Genomic DNA, 15,599 nt, shown 5'->3' with positions numbered 1-15,599 from the left:
CGCTGTAAGCATACACGTTACCTTTTCTTCTTTTTTTCCCCCCAGGAATCTAAAAAACTACAATAAGCGCAAGTGCAGTGTTGCCTGCGGCGCTGTACACGTGTTGACTGCAGGGACACCGCTATACCGGGCGATAGATAGATCTGGTTAATGATCAACTGAGGCGAAGGCGACCAGCTGAAGGCCAGCGTTGGTTTGGAAATGAAAACCAACCGTGGTATTTACACTACAGCGGCTCAAACCCATGCTTTAAAGTGTTTACTGAACGACTAGTTTAGTGCGCATTTCAAGATTATAAGACTAAGTAAACTTTGCTTTCCCTGGTTAAGAAATTTAAGTTTATAAATAATCAAAACTTGTAATGCATTTCTGAGAATCAAGAGGTATATAATAACACGAACACGTGCAGAGCCATAGAATTAGCGTGAACATTTTTTTGTGTACCTGTGTTTGATGCATATATTGATGAAATACACATTAATGCTCAGAGCCATGATACTTGGTGTAACTATGCTGACAAACATTTACCCCTTTACATCCAAAGTCTAACAGTTACTCATGACAGGGTATGATACAGGTATGCTCTGTTCCAACTATCAGAAGGTTGCTGGTTCAAATCTTGTGGCTGGCATCAGACGCATCACAGTCCTGTAAAACCCTGAATGAATTTCTAGGAGCTGCAGATGTTTTAACATCCATGCTCTTAGTTTGACAACATTCTGGCAGATTTGGTCTTTGGGCAAAGCTTTGGATGTTTTAAGATCCTAGTAGCTCTCCGAGATGCCATGGATTTCACCTTGGGGTCCTTGAACAAAGGCCTTCATCTCCATTTGCTTCAAGGACATACGTCTCTGATGCTCACCTCACATTGCTTTGGACCAAAGCATGAACTAAATAAATGAAAAATAATGTTATAATAATAATAACAGTTTAAAAAAAACTCTGGTGTGAGAGCAGTCATGTTGCAGCACTGTGCTCTGACTTCGACATTGTAAGCAGTCTTTTCTGAATCTTGTCCAGACAAAAAGAAATCACCTACTACAATCAGTCATTGTCATACAAAAACTCAAGTTAGCCACTTTCATGGAGGTTACTTTTGCGATATATTTATTTTCCAATAGATAATATTTCACAAACCTGTACAGTTTCAGGAAAATGCACAGGTGGAATAAGTTATAATAGTTTCAAAAGATATACAATCATGCAAAATTGAATAAATTATTTAGAAAACAAGAGTAAAGTATGAGACAATAAAGAAAACGCCTACATTCAGTTATATGCTTTCACAGATTTATTAAAGAATATTCATGAGATTCACGCTTCACGTGAATGTGGGTGTTACCTGTGTGGTTTCGTGTAACTTAAGCTGGTGCATGTAAGCTAAAAATATGCATCTGGTTTGCAGAGAGGTGAGAAAGATCCATGACAGGCCTCCATTTAACAAATGAAAAGGGATATGTGGGGATTCATGGATCCAGCTGCTGTGTAACATACTCTGGGTGTAGTTTCAGGTTTTCATGTAGAAATGCATGATACATTGGTTAACAGGGAGGTGCAGAGGGTGGGGGGGCAGGGGATGAAAGTGCACGCCCCTTTTGGAATTTTACAGTGTGGAAGACCCTCCCGCAACCCCCCCCCCCCCCCCCCCCCGTCAACAATGTTACAAGGTCCCATTTTGGACTGGTGTGAATTTTGCTCAGTGTGAGACCCCACCATCCCGAAATCGGCAAATTTTACCCGTCAAGGACCTGCCCCTCAAAAAGTCTCTGCTCAGCCGTGTTGCATCGGTATAGGGCCTGTTGCGCTTTAGGCAGAAGAAGAAATGAAGAAACAAAGTTTTAGTGTTGTTTAATTTTGTGTGGTAAAGTGATAAATCATATAGCATGTAACCCCCATCCATCCAGTTTCTGTAGCTGCCCAACCCAGGATGGGGTAAGCAAAGAAATAACCCTAATTACAAATAATAATATCTTATTAAACAGAGTTTTTGAAACCAAAACACATTATTATTTGATTCTGTTAACTTTGACTGCATTAAAGTATAAGCAAAGATTGTTAAATTAATTTAATTTTTATGCCAGATATACAGACAACATGGCTGTATATGCAACATGGCTGTATATGCAACATGGCTGTATGTGCAACATGGCTGTATGTGCAGCATGGCTGTATATGCAACATGGCTGTATGTGCAACATGGCTGTATATGCAACATGGCTGTATATGCGATTAATCGTGACTTTTTAAAAATCCTTTGAAATGCTGTTCTTTTTGTAGACACTTCACTTTTTGTTACATCATGCTAACCTAAGAGCGACACTGTTACCCCCACATTACGACAGCACAGTGACTCCTGTATGAGGCAAAGTGAAATCGGCTGGCAAGTAAGGCCATATGTATGGAAACTGAAATAGCGATTCTTTAGATCTGAGAATTGATTCAGATGTTGAAATATAATTTTTTACATGGTAATTTAAATGCTTATATTATTATAAGGAGTAGGACATGAAGTATAACCTGGCAGGGCCACCCAAAAAGGTGTGTGTGTGTATGTGTGTGTATGTGTGTGTGGGGGACTTTCAGGGGTGCAGATGCTGGTGATTAGAGAAATGGAACGATCGATCTGCTGCCAGCTGTTATCCCACTTGGAAAATTCTATCAGCAGAGCTGGCACAGAATATCCAGATCAGTATTGGCGTTACCTGCCTTGGAATTGGATCGAATTTGGTGAAAAAATTGTGATATCACTCATCCCTAATTGTATATTGGCGCCCCCTCGGACGTATCATGGAGCTGTTCTGTGCTGGCACTGCAGGGGATGCGAGTACTTCTAGGGGCCACCGGTTTAGCCAGGCAGTTTTACATTGTTTTGGATCAGGATGAACAATATATGCAACAGTACCAAGGTTGGTATTGCTCATATGGATATAATTTAGTAGAAGAATTCAAGGTTGCTAAGGTAAGAGCGGTAAGCACACTGGCACTATCAGAAGACATGAAAGTTAGACATGCCAGTAAGACCATCAGGTGCGACAGGAAGTGGAAGCCACAAGCTGCAGTGAGAGAAGCCAAGGCATACTGGAAGCACCAGGAGATCATTGGGGTGGTCTGCCAGGGTCGGCTGGGTCTTGGTACCTACAGTGACAAGAGGTGGAGTAGGACCAATGCCAAAGGCAGAAGAGGCCTCAGAGTGCAGGGGTTCTGGGAGGCAGCAGAAGAAGAATGCTGTGTGAAAGCAGCAGGTCTTGTGTGCCAAGGAAAGTGGATGCAGTGGGACAATGCACTGGAGCGATCGATGTCCTGGAAGGAAGTGTGGGGTACTGACCAGGGTAAGCTGTCTTTCCTCCTGCAAGCGGTGGCTGCCCTCTTACCAACTCTTAACAACCTTAAGATCTGGGGCAAAGGAGAAGATCCATCTTGCAAGCAGTGCGAAGCATCATCTTGCACCTTGAATCACATCTTGACAGGATGTCCCAAAGCACTTGGAGAGGGCCGATATAGGTGGAGACACGATAAGGTCCTTACAGTGATTGCCAAGTGGATGGAGGGGCAGAGGGTCAAGGCCAATAAACATCAGGCTTCACTACCCAAGGCTGTCAAGTTCTGCAGGGAAGGAGACAAGGTGCCTAAGGCAAGTACAGCTGCCAGAAATGTGTTTTCCATCTTACTGCTGACCTGGGAGATGCAGGTGGACCTGCAAAAGAAACTCGTCTTCTTGTTAGAGGCAGCTGTTACATCACTCAGGCCAGACATGATCCTGCTATCTAGGAGTAAGATGACCATCCTGATGGCTGAACTTACTGTACCATGGGAGGATAGGCTCACTGTCTCTCACCAGCTGAAAAAAGCCAACTACCAAGATGTGGTTGACGAGACTCTTGCCAAGGGTTGGTACGCAGTTCTATTTCCTATAGAAGTTGGCTGCCATGGTTTCCCAGCAATATCAATACGATGCTTCCTACAGAAGATTGGCATGAAACCCAAACAAATAATGAAGGCCATTGGGGAGCAGCAGCAGAGACCACCTCAAGATGCCTATGGCTGATGAGAGACCACAAGTGCAACCCTTCAACTAAGTAACATTAGCTATTCCGCTCCACCTAACCAGGGTCCACAAGGTATGCGGTCAGGTTTAGTCTTGGCTCAGGGAGTAGGACACCCCTGCCATGCATAGTCCTGAGGCCAGCTGCAGGGAGACGTCCCCGACCGTTGCCCCACCATCCTGAGGTGTCCTGGAGTAAAAGGGGCGAAACACCAAGGAAGGATGGCCTCCAGCTGACGACCCTGTAGCTGGTTCTCAAGGACCCTCAGACCATCTTACCACCAAGGAGTCCCAAGAGAGGGGAGGACTTAGCTACATCTCAAGTGGCTCTTGCAGATTTCTGCCTGTAGCAATGTATCTTTGATGTTTAATTCATCAGTTGGCCATCCCTACTATATAGGCGAATATTTTTCCGTCAGTCGGTTTTGCACACGTTGAAAACTGCATAGCGTCCTACTTAAATAATGAAGATTGGACAATCAGCCATTTTCCATAGTGGAGGATGAGAGATTTCATTGGCTCATTGACCACTTATAGGGATAACTATAAGTCGATCCAATTAGATGCAACACCAAGGCTGGTATCGATACTGATCATGATACCAGTGTTCGGTGCTGACGATGGATAAATCAGTCATTCCATTGCACTAGCCACTAATGTCTGGGCACCTGGAGGTCTTTCCCCATCTCCCCTCTCATTGGTGGCTGGTAGTAATTCATGTTCTGCTCCCTATAATAATATAAACATTTAAATTACTAGGCAAAAATACGGTATTTTAGCATTACAATTGATTCTCTAATTGAAAACTTCAAATTGAAAGAATCAATATCTCATTATCAATCTGAAAATCCTTGGCACTCAGAACCTGGCAAAGGTCTCCCATTATTTCCCTGATGTTTCATTAGCTGCATTATATGACATGACAGCTGCATACGTTCTTGAAATCTTAAGAAGTACAGTAACGTCACTGACTTCAGTTATATTATACATTTGTGGAACTCAGAGGTTAGTTGGATATCTGTATCTGTTACCAGTTGGTAATTTGTAATGTTACACCAAAAATACATGAGTCCCGGCCAAAATTTCCAAATCAGTGCACTACTTTTCACGATTTCTATACATAGGTCATTGTTATGGGTTTTTTCATTAAGTAATCATTAACAGGATGTAGTGTAATCTACAAAGAATGTAATGTAAAGTATAATCTGAAAATAGTAGTAGAAAGAGACATTGTATAATTAATAAATCTTTATAAAATTAGTTCGCTATCCTATGGTGTCTGATATCTGCCCGCTGGTGCCACCTACTGCTTCTATTGTGAATTACCTTTTTATAATCTCAGTATTTCAATGAATAACCATCTCTATGCAGCAATGAGATCTATACATCAAGGAATAGCGTGCTTCTTTAGCTAAACTATACTGCTGCCCAATACTCAGAAGGTAAAGTGCTAGAGGTGACCAGAGGAATGTACTGCAGTATTAACAACTCTCAAGAAAAAAAGATCTTCTGTCCATCTGCCTGTTCTTGCCCTTTGCAGAAGAGGAAATGCTCTGATGAGTCCAAAACTGGAATGGGGCTGATAGACTTGGGAGGGGCAGCTGGGTTTCGTGGGGGGAAGGTCGTGGACCTTATGGGCCAGGCAGCAGCTGGGATACACAGCCATGGGGTGATTTGGATCATATCCTAGGTAAGAGGGTCCATGAGGAGAAGGGATATGCCCTCACTCTCATCAGCACTGGAGGAGAGGCTGAGGGTGAGCTGGCAGCAATGCGAAGACCCAGCCGCTCATGAGCTGCACCCTTAATCAACAGGTTTATATTTGCATCATGTGCAGCCTCCTGCTGAACCCTTAATCTAAATGTATTCAATAAAATGAATGAATAGGCGGTATGGTGGTGCAGTGGATAGCACTGTTGCCTCACACCTCTGGGACCCGGGTTCGAGTCTCCGCCTGGGTTGCATGTGTGTGGAGTTTGCATGTTCTCCCCATGTCGTCGTGTGGTTTCCTCCGGGTACTCCGGTTTCCCCCCCACAGTCCAAAAACATGCTGAGGCTAATTGGACTTGCTAAATTGCCTGTAGGTGTGCATGTGTGAATGACTGGTGTGTGAGTGTGCCCTGCGATGGGCTGCCCCCCCATCCCGGGTTGTTCCCTGCCTCGTGCCCGTAGCTTCCGGGATAGGCTCCGGACCCCCCGCGACCCAGTAGGATAAGCGGTTTGGAAAATGGATGGATGGATATTCGATAAAATATGTGATGGCAAGAAAGCAGCTCCCCAGCACAAAAATGTTGTCAGTGTCACTGTACAGAATGGCGGCGAACCCAGAAGACAGCTTTCGACACTATAGTTTATAATGGTGTATATAGTATATATTGTATATAGTACTCAGTAATGGGTGAAATTAAATGAGAAAGACACAGTCATTTGGCTTTTAAATTACCACAAAGTCCATTTAAGATTGTTACAGAAAATGTGGGAAAACAGGTCCGTTCTGGTTTATGAGCATTAATGAATTTCATTTGAAGTGGTGAGGGAGTAATTGGAAAATATGGTTTTTCTGTTTCATTGCCTCGTAAAAAAATCTGCTGTGCAGAGTTACGTGACAAGTTTAATTAATGAAGTAGATGTTTCAAATGGGATTTTTTTGGAGAACTCTAGCAGTTGCAAAGGGGAGGCTTGTATGATGCTATAAGCACATAAGACCCCCTCCCTCCGACCTACTTTTCACACTGCAGATCACTTTATAAATCCTGTGAGACAGCTATAGATTGACATCAGGATGCACCCCCCTCCCCATGACAGAGCAAAAAGCTTAGTTGTGAAGTAATCAGCTAAGACACCCTGGCTGATTTAATCCCGCCTTTCAGAAGAATAGTGGCAGTCTGACGTGTCACCATTGGGCTCTTGGTGATGATGGATGCACAGAATCACAAATTAAATCGTAGCAAACTTCCAGTGGTCAGGAAATATGCCGAATGGGTCCTTCAGGTCAGCAACATGCATATTTAGCAACCAGCTGCTAATTCCACAGATGCGTTTTCCATTTTAAAATTAGATTTTGGCACCTGTGCAGCTATTCTTCCACAACTCCCTTCAGCTGCCAGTTTATTGCAAATGAGATGATGCCCCTGATTGATTGGTGGTCAAGTACTTGTTATTGTGCCATCACACTGTCAGCAAAGAGCCCTGGTGAAACAAACATTAACACCAGAAAACAAGCAAAAAAATGACCTGATGGACCTAAGAGATGAATCCCCTGGAAATCAATATTTCCAAAGGCCTCCAAATGGACAGAAAGACAGCCTGTTGACCATTACAGGCTACATGGCCTCTAACCTTTGTGATCTGTTGTGATCTATTGTAATCTGTCATGATCTGTTGTGATCTATTGTAATCTGTCGTGATCTATTGTAATCTGTCATGATCTGTTGTGATCTATTGTAATCTGTCGTGATCTGTTTACTCTTGTCATATTTTCCTGATTTGTTTAATATGCAATACGGAGCAGCATCAGTGTTTGTTATTGGAGCAGAGGGGATTGTGGCTACACAAATAATGTCAGGACCACAAAAGAGGGGCTAGATGTCACCAGCAGCAATAGTACTACTGTGTCTAGCAAAAGGGAAATGTAGGAAAAAGAAAACAGAAAAGGAGAATTTAGCTTTTGGCTTCTGCTTCATGTGGGTGGCACTGGGGATGTCACCAATCATCCTGCCACCAATCCAGAGTGCATCACAGTGCCCTGGCCGCTGGAGTGATACAGCTGGTCATTTATTATTTTTCTCCAGGTACTGGGCTACCATTGTGGGCTAATGGGCTGTGTCTCTGTGCCCCCACTGGTCCGGAGAAAGGCTAACGACCCACAGCACTGCCACAAAACACATACATAAACACAGATACAAGGAAGGATACAAAATCCCTGGAAAATTCTCAAGTAGCAGGCAAGGAAACTGAAAAAACAAAGCATAAATGGTTGAGGCAAGGTGGAACTTACAGGGGTTGGTTGGATCAGCCACAGGTGGTCAAATGGTGAGGCTGAGGCATGATGGGAGTTAGTGAACGATGAATGGTCACACAAGTGCTTCAGATGGAGTGCCACTGCTCCTATTCTCCCTTTCCCAAAATGCACTGCTGCAATACAGAAAATGCTGTAGCTACCTCCATTCTGTCCTTTGTCAGAACAACAGGAATTACACAGACATTAATGGAAGCCCATTCTTGGAGGTGTGGATGCACTGGTCAAAATGTATAAAACTAAATGCAGCTACAACAATGATGATGACGATGATGATGATGATGAAGATGATGATGATGATGACGATGATGAAGATGATGATGATGATGATGATGATGATGATGAAAGGAAAAAGATGGCCAAAAAAACTGGATTCTGGGTTTCCAGAATCAATGAGTTTTTCTTAAGGGTGTTTTTCACTCTCCCCCAAGAGGTCATTATCACCGATAGTCCTCCGAGGCAGAATGTGAAGAAGCCTCTGAAAAAACTACAGAGTTGTAGCTGGATTGGCCAGCATCGGCTGGATGTAGCCGAGACCTCAGGCGATTCAACACCCAATCCGGGGCAGCACTGGAGTCAGCGACACTAGCGCTAATGGGGCCAGTCAGGTGCAGGAAAAACTAGTACGTCAGGAGAATTCAGACAGCAGCGGTTCCACCACCCTGACTGTGGTCTCTGCAGATCTCACTCCAGCATCTTATCCTCGAATCACAGGGTGCTGCACTCTCTGTGCTCAGCGCACAGCACGAGAGCAGACGTCATAGCAGCTGGTAATGAATATGAAAGGCTGCCGGCTTCCGGCTCAAACTGCCGTTATGGTCCTGGGTAAGACGCCTCACCGGAATCCAGAAAATAACCAAGCAGCAAGGCTGCTTCACGTAACACCTCCATCCATCATAAGTCAAGTCAAAGTCAAATGCTTTATTTGTCAAGTGCATGACGAACAAATTCACTCATACATTGAAATGCTTGCCTAAACATTACTCGGATAAAATCTCATAAAGTTTCAATTTAAGAATATCAAAGTGCAAAAAGACAAAAATTGCCCCCAATCCCAAGAAATATACAATCAATGTGCATCTCAAGTTGCAAGGTAAAGCCAGCTAATACCTGAGAACAGACAGATGTTGAATGAGCAGCAAATGTAATTTGTAGTGCAAGAACCATAATAAGCAATCAAATAAACAAATAAATAATAAAAATTTGAGCATCTGCAACTATTGTAACCTGTTACATTGAATTAACCAATCCAATAGCCTGTGCAAAAAATCTGTTTCTTTCAGCAGACATATAGACAACTATTTCAACGAGGTATACAGAGCTCCTGCAACCAATGGCGTAGCTCAGAATTCAGAACCCTCTGACAAAATGTCACCTACCCACCCCAATTATATTTTACATATAATTTTATGTATTCAAGGCTCCCTCTAAAGTGTTAGACCCCCTGAATCTGCCAGGGCTCCTACTGCACCCCTGCCTGCTATATACAGCCACAGTCCACCTCAGACACCAGGACACACAGCGACCTTTCACCCACTGCACACCGGATGCCAAGTGGGAACCACACCCGACCCTGTGGAGGCCACACATCCTGCCCCCCCCAAGTGCAGTGAGACTCTTCAGTCCACGCCCGAGTTGCAGGGGAACACGGAGGTGATCGTCTGGGCCGGCCTGAGTGTGTGCTGATTCTGAAATGTGGACTCAATATTCAGTTGGCTGTGAGTTAAAACATCTTCACACATTTCGGCACACATCACACTTACATGTACAACATATAAAAAGCACTGGATACAGGTGAGAGTTTTTGTATTAAAGGAATAGTTCCTTCTTTCAATGCTTTTTTTTCAGTTCCACATAGAAAAGTAATTTTCTTCATGCAAACTCAAATTTAAATGCGTTTGTCTACTGCAGGCTCACAAACGCACGCATACAGGTACATACCCACAAGCTCACTGGGAGAGCCGAAGAAATCTTGGGAAACTGACTGGGACGAATGACAGAACCTGTTTCTTTAATGCAGAAAAATGTGAACGTCCAAATTGACTGCTTAGTGCAAACACCTTCAGCCTGTTCATTTGCTCCTTTTATCTGTATGCATGACCTATACATGGTACTGGCAGCACGATGACTAAACTGACTTTTTGGATCCGATCTAAGCCCAGAAACTGACCTGCTGACCACCTGGGAATGGCAGATGTGCCAAGCTTCAGTACAGCCGGAGGGCTCTGATCTAGAGCACAGCTGATCCTGCACCCAGTTTACGTCCCCCTAAAACATTAATTTCCGAATATATTCAGCGTTTTGTCCCATAACCTACTTGGCACTGAGCCTCCCTAAACATCAAATCCTAGAATCGTCCCTGATTTAGAGTCAGTGCTAACCAACAACATGAGACTGATAATGCAGATGGGAGAATGTCGCAGGCGAAAATACGGCAAAGTTCCAGTTTACTGCCCACCGGATCCTGCAACCTTCTGGTCCAAACCTCTGCAGCAGGTTCCCCACACTATACTGCACACTCTCATACTAACAGGAAGTTAGCAGTGGTTCGTTTGTGTATCATTAAATTAAAATACGTATAGGGCTCACATAAAGTCATGAGATACAGAATTCTGTAAAAATATTGCTAATTTATTTCATAATAAAAGTCCATTGACAAGAAATGTTTTACATATCTGGACATATCTTCTACACCAGTTTTTCCCAACCCAGTCCTCAGGGAACCCCAGACAGTCCACATTTTTGCTTCCTCTCAGCTCCCAGTGCACCTGTACCTGGTATTCGGTGTTCCTGATGGCAGGGAGCAAAAACGTGGGCTGTCCGGAGTTCCCCACGGACTGGGTTGGGAAACACTATTCTACACAGACGTTTTCTTTTTATTGTCATAATTTTTTGACTGACTCATTCAGTTCTTTCCATTTTGCTATTGTTATACAGTTGTAGTCACTGGCTCCCAGAAGGATACTAAACACAAATGTTTGGTGTTTCATGTTCTTTCAAAAGTGTTACTAATTAAAAAGCACCCAACTCTTAACTTTTAAACTCAGAACAGCTTTTAGAACCATAATTTGGGTTTCAATTTATTACTACTTGAATATGTGATATATATTTTTTGTAAACATGTAAAGTAATGATCATTATATTTGCAATATTTTACTGAATGAAGCAAACATCCCAAGACTATCTGTGAGCACTGTAATTCTTGATGGACTGGCATCCTGTATAGAGTGTGCTCTGTCTCATGCTCTGTGTCACTTACGATGGGTTTCACTGGTGCTCTGTATTGGATGGGTGTCACAGAAGAAGGGTGGATGGATGGATGGATATAACTACTAAGTACTACAAAATTTTCAAAACTGAAGGAGTGGCTATAAAGGTTTTTGCTTGCATAATAAAAATTATGAAAAAATAAAAAACCTGAAATTATGGTTCTGATTTAAGACTTTCACATAACTATTCCAGAAAATGCTATGCATACCAGTGAATATATTATTTAAAACATATACAATAACTTTGATAATAACAAGATCAATTTTAAATCTGATATTTACAATATGAAACACACTGCACGCAGAACAAAACACGACTTTCTAAATGGCAAGAGATTTATTCCTCAAACACAATTTTCTTTACAGAAAAAAAACAAGCAAAAGAGGGGAAAAAATGTTCCTGCGGTTTCAGTTAAGAAAAAAGAAATGTTTTCGTTATTGTCAGTGGTTTGGCAAAATTGCCTTTGAGCCCGGCTCATTTTGCGGTTGATTCAAGAAATCGAAAAAGATGGAATGAGGCAGCAGAACGTAGCACAACTTACATGTTACCGTTTGTTCAAAGACAAAGAACAGTCTCCTGCCTCATTCTACAAAATAAAAAAATAAAAACATATAAGCAGTATGGCAGTGATTATGTGAGTTTTAATAAAAAAAAACCCCAACAAACCCCCCTCTCTTTTACAGCTCACAGACCCGATAAACAAACTTACAGAGATGCTAAAGAGTGACATTATTAAAACCATGGCTTTATTATGTGTAACCAACAGGAGATCCCGAGATATGAGGAAATTTTAAAATGACAATGTTTTACAGATGAAAAATAGAACACAAATATTTTTCAAACGTATCATTCTTCACTTCATTCCCAAATGTACGTCAAAACTCATTTTAATGACCCCGTTTGATGACAGAAAGATAAGTAATAACTTGACAACTATTTGATGGGACAAACAGTCTGGAAACTAAATATTCTTTATTTCATCTTGGGGAAAAAAAATCTTGTGTAGTGTCACTCTCAACAAAAATAATATTATAAATATATAGTTTCATTGAAAGCGCATGTTTTTGATTTACATACTAAAAAGCATGCCCCCCGGGCCCCCAGTTTAAAGGATGTGCATTCACATGAGTACAAGGGGAGTCTGCCACGACTCTGACATGCTCCACTCTCCAAACAATGCAAAACTATTTCCTCCAGGGCTGAGCGCGTTCTCTGACCAGCAAATTTACCGTGGTGGTGAGGAAAAAAAAAGCAAAAAACAAAGACATCTTAAAAATGCGACAACGCTACGTTTACAACAGCAGCAGTGTTACCCAGCACTGCATTTAAAGCTCAGCCGCACATCTTGCCTTATGGTGCCCATTTGCCTTCTTAAACTATGTGTTAATGCTGTTACGCCCTCATGCTTCCAATGCTGCTGCTGATCTTTCTGTTAGCAACAGTTTTGTATAGTTTAGCTAAACTTTTTTTTGCTGCTTTTTAAAATTTTCTTATTTGTGGTCATCTTGCCTTCTGGTCTGATTATTAAAAAGTTACAGTGGTTCTCTTGTGGAGAGCGCCCCCTACAGGGTGGAGGTTGCCCTTTCACTCAGCCCGTGATACAGGTGCTGTAGTAGACAGCACTACTTGCATCCGAGAGTGCTGAGATCAGTGGGCTGGTTTCCACATGGGGGGCATTCCGACCCCATCCAGGTGCAACCCCCTCCAGTGGAGTCCGATCCGAGCTGCTGAGATACCGTTCGAATTCATCACACTCTGCATCCGTCCAGAATTCCATGCTGGCATCTGAACCGGGATCAAAGACTGGAGTGGTAGCGGGTTCAGGGTGGGGGCACGCTGGCCCCGTGAGGACGTGACCGAGGCCCCCTCCATGTTCGTCTTCAGTGTAGAAGCACTCGTAGTACCTACCGGCAGGCTGTAGGTGGCTCTGAGGGTGCAGCCAGGTTTTTCCCTGGGGGGTCACAAGGGGGTGGCTCACAGGGTGAGGCCTCTCCCAGGGGGTCGTGGGGACCACTCCCTCTTCCACACGCTTTGGGAAGAAGGTGGCCGACACCTCTTCGCCTTTGTTCCGTTCCAGCCCGTCTGGCAGGGACAGCTTGGGTGTTGGCAGGCCGTAGCCTTCAGGCTCTGGCAGTAGGTGGGGCACCAGGTGGGGCTCCTGGCTCTTAACAGCCTTTATCCGCCTCCTCCTGCGGGGGCGGTATTTGTAGTTGGGGTGGTCCTGCAGGTGCTGCTGCCGTAGGCGTTCCGCCTCCTCCACAAACGGCCACCTGTCGGCTGGACCCAGCGCCTTCCACGCCTGACCTGGGCGTGCAAGAATAAGTAGCAGCTTCAGGTGTACAGGTGAACAGGTAGACCCCCCCCCCTACAAGGCATCCACAGGCCAGGCAGAGCTTCTTGAGGGCATGTTTAGACTCATCATTTTATAGACGGGATGTTTCATATTTTGAAGCAGAGGCTCCCAAAGAAGTTCTCAGACCCTGCTAGCCAGGCCACATTCCTGCCCGCGTCCACCACCCTTATGCCAGGTAATCAAGGGCTTTATAATGAACTGATTAGAAAATGGGATATGTGAAACAGATTACAAATGTGGTCTAGCTAAGGGGATCTACTGTCCAAAGACATACCAATAAAATAACACATGCTTAAGTAAATAAATAAATGTGTTAATCACCAGCAAGTCATTAGTATGTAATGCAACCATTGCACTGTACTGAGCAATGCCAGCTGCACTAACAGGAGACAGGAAAGCATAGAAATGGACAGACGGATAGAAAGACTGAGATAGACATGCAGAAAGACAAAGAAGAATCTACAGACAAGCAAAGAAAATGGATCCATCCATCTTCTATAACCACTTAATAAGTATAGGGTTGCATTGAGCCTGGATCCTGTCTCAGGAAGCGAAGCCTAGATGAGATTTCACTCCCACACACACACACACACACACGTTTGTATTCATATCTTTGTGGGGACTGTCCATTTATTTTTATAGGCATAACCCTAATCCCAGCAATGATGACCTTAACCTCTACCCAGCCTAACCATGACCATAAGTAACCAAACAATTTTTTGGCATTTTTAGTTTTTGAATGCAGTCAATGAGTTTCCCCTTGTGGGGACCACAATGTCAAAGTAACAGGTTTTTATCATAATGAGGAGACATTTGTTCCACAGAATGTAAAAGATACATACCCCCCCCCCCCACAAACACACACACACACACAATAACCAATTTGTAGATGCCAGTTCACTTAACTGTTTGTTTTCAGCAACCTGCGCAACATCCAGACACACACACACGCAATGGCACGGTACGATTCACACCCAGGCTCCAGTGCAAAACTACTCCGAAAAGAAAAAACACAACACACAACACAAACAGTATGTAAAAGGCAGAGACACGGTGAGAGGCAAAGACAAACAGAGTCACGGTCACAGAGGGTCACCGAGCACCAGAGGGACTGAAAGACGCAAGCAGAGAGGGATACAGTGCGAGTCGGGGGCCACAGATCTCCTACCCAGCATCTTGCTGAGCACGGCGTTGTGCAGGTCGGGATTCCGCAGAGCCAGCCGCTTGCGCTCATCCTTTGCCCAAACCATGAAGGCGTTCATCGGCCGTCGCACCCGGGACTCCCCTCCAGCTCTACGCTCGGTCCCCGGGGCCCGGTCCGCACCCAAGGAGGGTCTTGAGTCAGTCTCCTGGACCCGATCAAAGCCTGTGACCTGTGAAGGCTGGGCCCTGGCGTGGGTGCTGCCGTCCATGGATATGGATTTGGGTTTATTCTAAATCAATTAACCAGTCATATAAACCTAAAGAAATAGCAATTCTGAATGTCCAGAAAACTGATGGCTCCTGTCAGAATTTACCTAAGAATAACTCTTCTATTAACAAAGTTTAAAACTTCTGTCAGCAGTGTCATATGAGAGGAACAAATATACTAAGCCATGTACCAATCACAGACTGGGTAGGGTAGGCAGCCCTTGTAACCACTAAGCAAAAGGGGGCGGAGCCTCCTGGCTGCTGCCTGAATCCCAAATGGAAACAGGGTGGTGAAATCTGAGAAGGCCATTGTTCTTGAAACCAATAGGAAGCTGCAGGTCAGGCCATTCTTGTACAGACATTGCTTAAAAGACAAAAAAATACAAGTAAACTGACTACAAGTTGATGCAAACTCTGCTGCATACACAATGGAATACAGTGTTAATTTCAAGCTGCTAGCCGACTGTCATTTAATGTTAATCAGATGCCTCACTAACATGATTGGA

General features: G+C 43.7%; 1 protein-coding gene across 1 annotated transcript; it reads right to left on the bottom strand.

Moving 5' to 3' along the window:
• Nucleotides 1-11,647: 11,647 nt before the first annotated feature.
• On the bottom strand, nt 11,648-15,290 carry LOC125748177 (transcription factor SOX-18-like). Its single transcript, XM_049024073.1, has 2 exons — nt 14,852-15,290; nt 11,648-13,634 (listed from the first exon to the last, which is right to left on the bottom strand). The coding sequence occupies exons 1-2, from the start codon at nt 15,093-15,095 to the stop codon at nt 12,919-12,921; spliced, it is 960 nt and encodes a 319-aa protein (XP_048880030.1). The 5' UTR covers nt 15,096-15,290; the 3' UTR covers nt 11,648-12,918.
• Between the last annotated feature and the right edge of the window lie 309 nt (nt 15,291-15,599).

This window comes from Brienomyrus brachyistius, chromosome 8 (assembly GCF_023856365.1).
Source record: "Brienomyrus brachyistius isolate T26 chromosome 8, BBRACH_0.4, whole genome shotgun sequence".
NCBI classification, from domain to species: domain Eukaryota; kingdom Metazoa; phylum Chordata; class Actinopteri; order Osteoglossiformes; family Mormyridae; genus Brienomyrus; species Brienomyrus brachyistius.
This window is presented reverse-complemented; position numbering and strand designations above follow the sequence as displayed.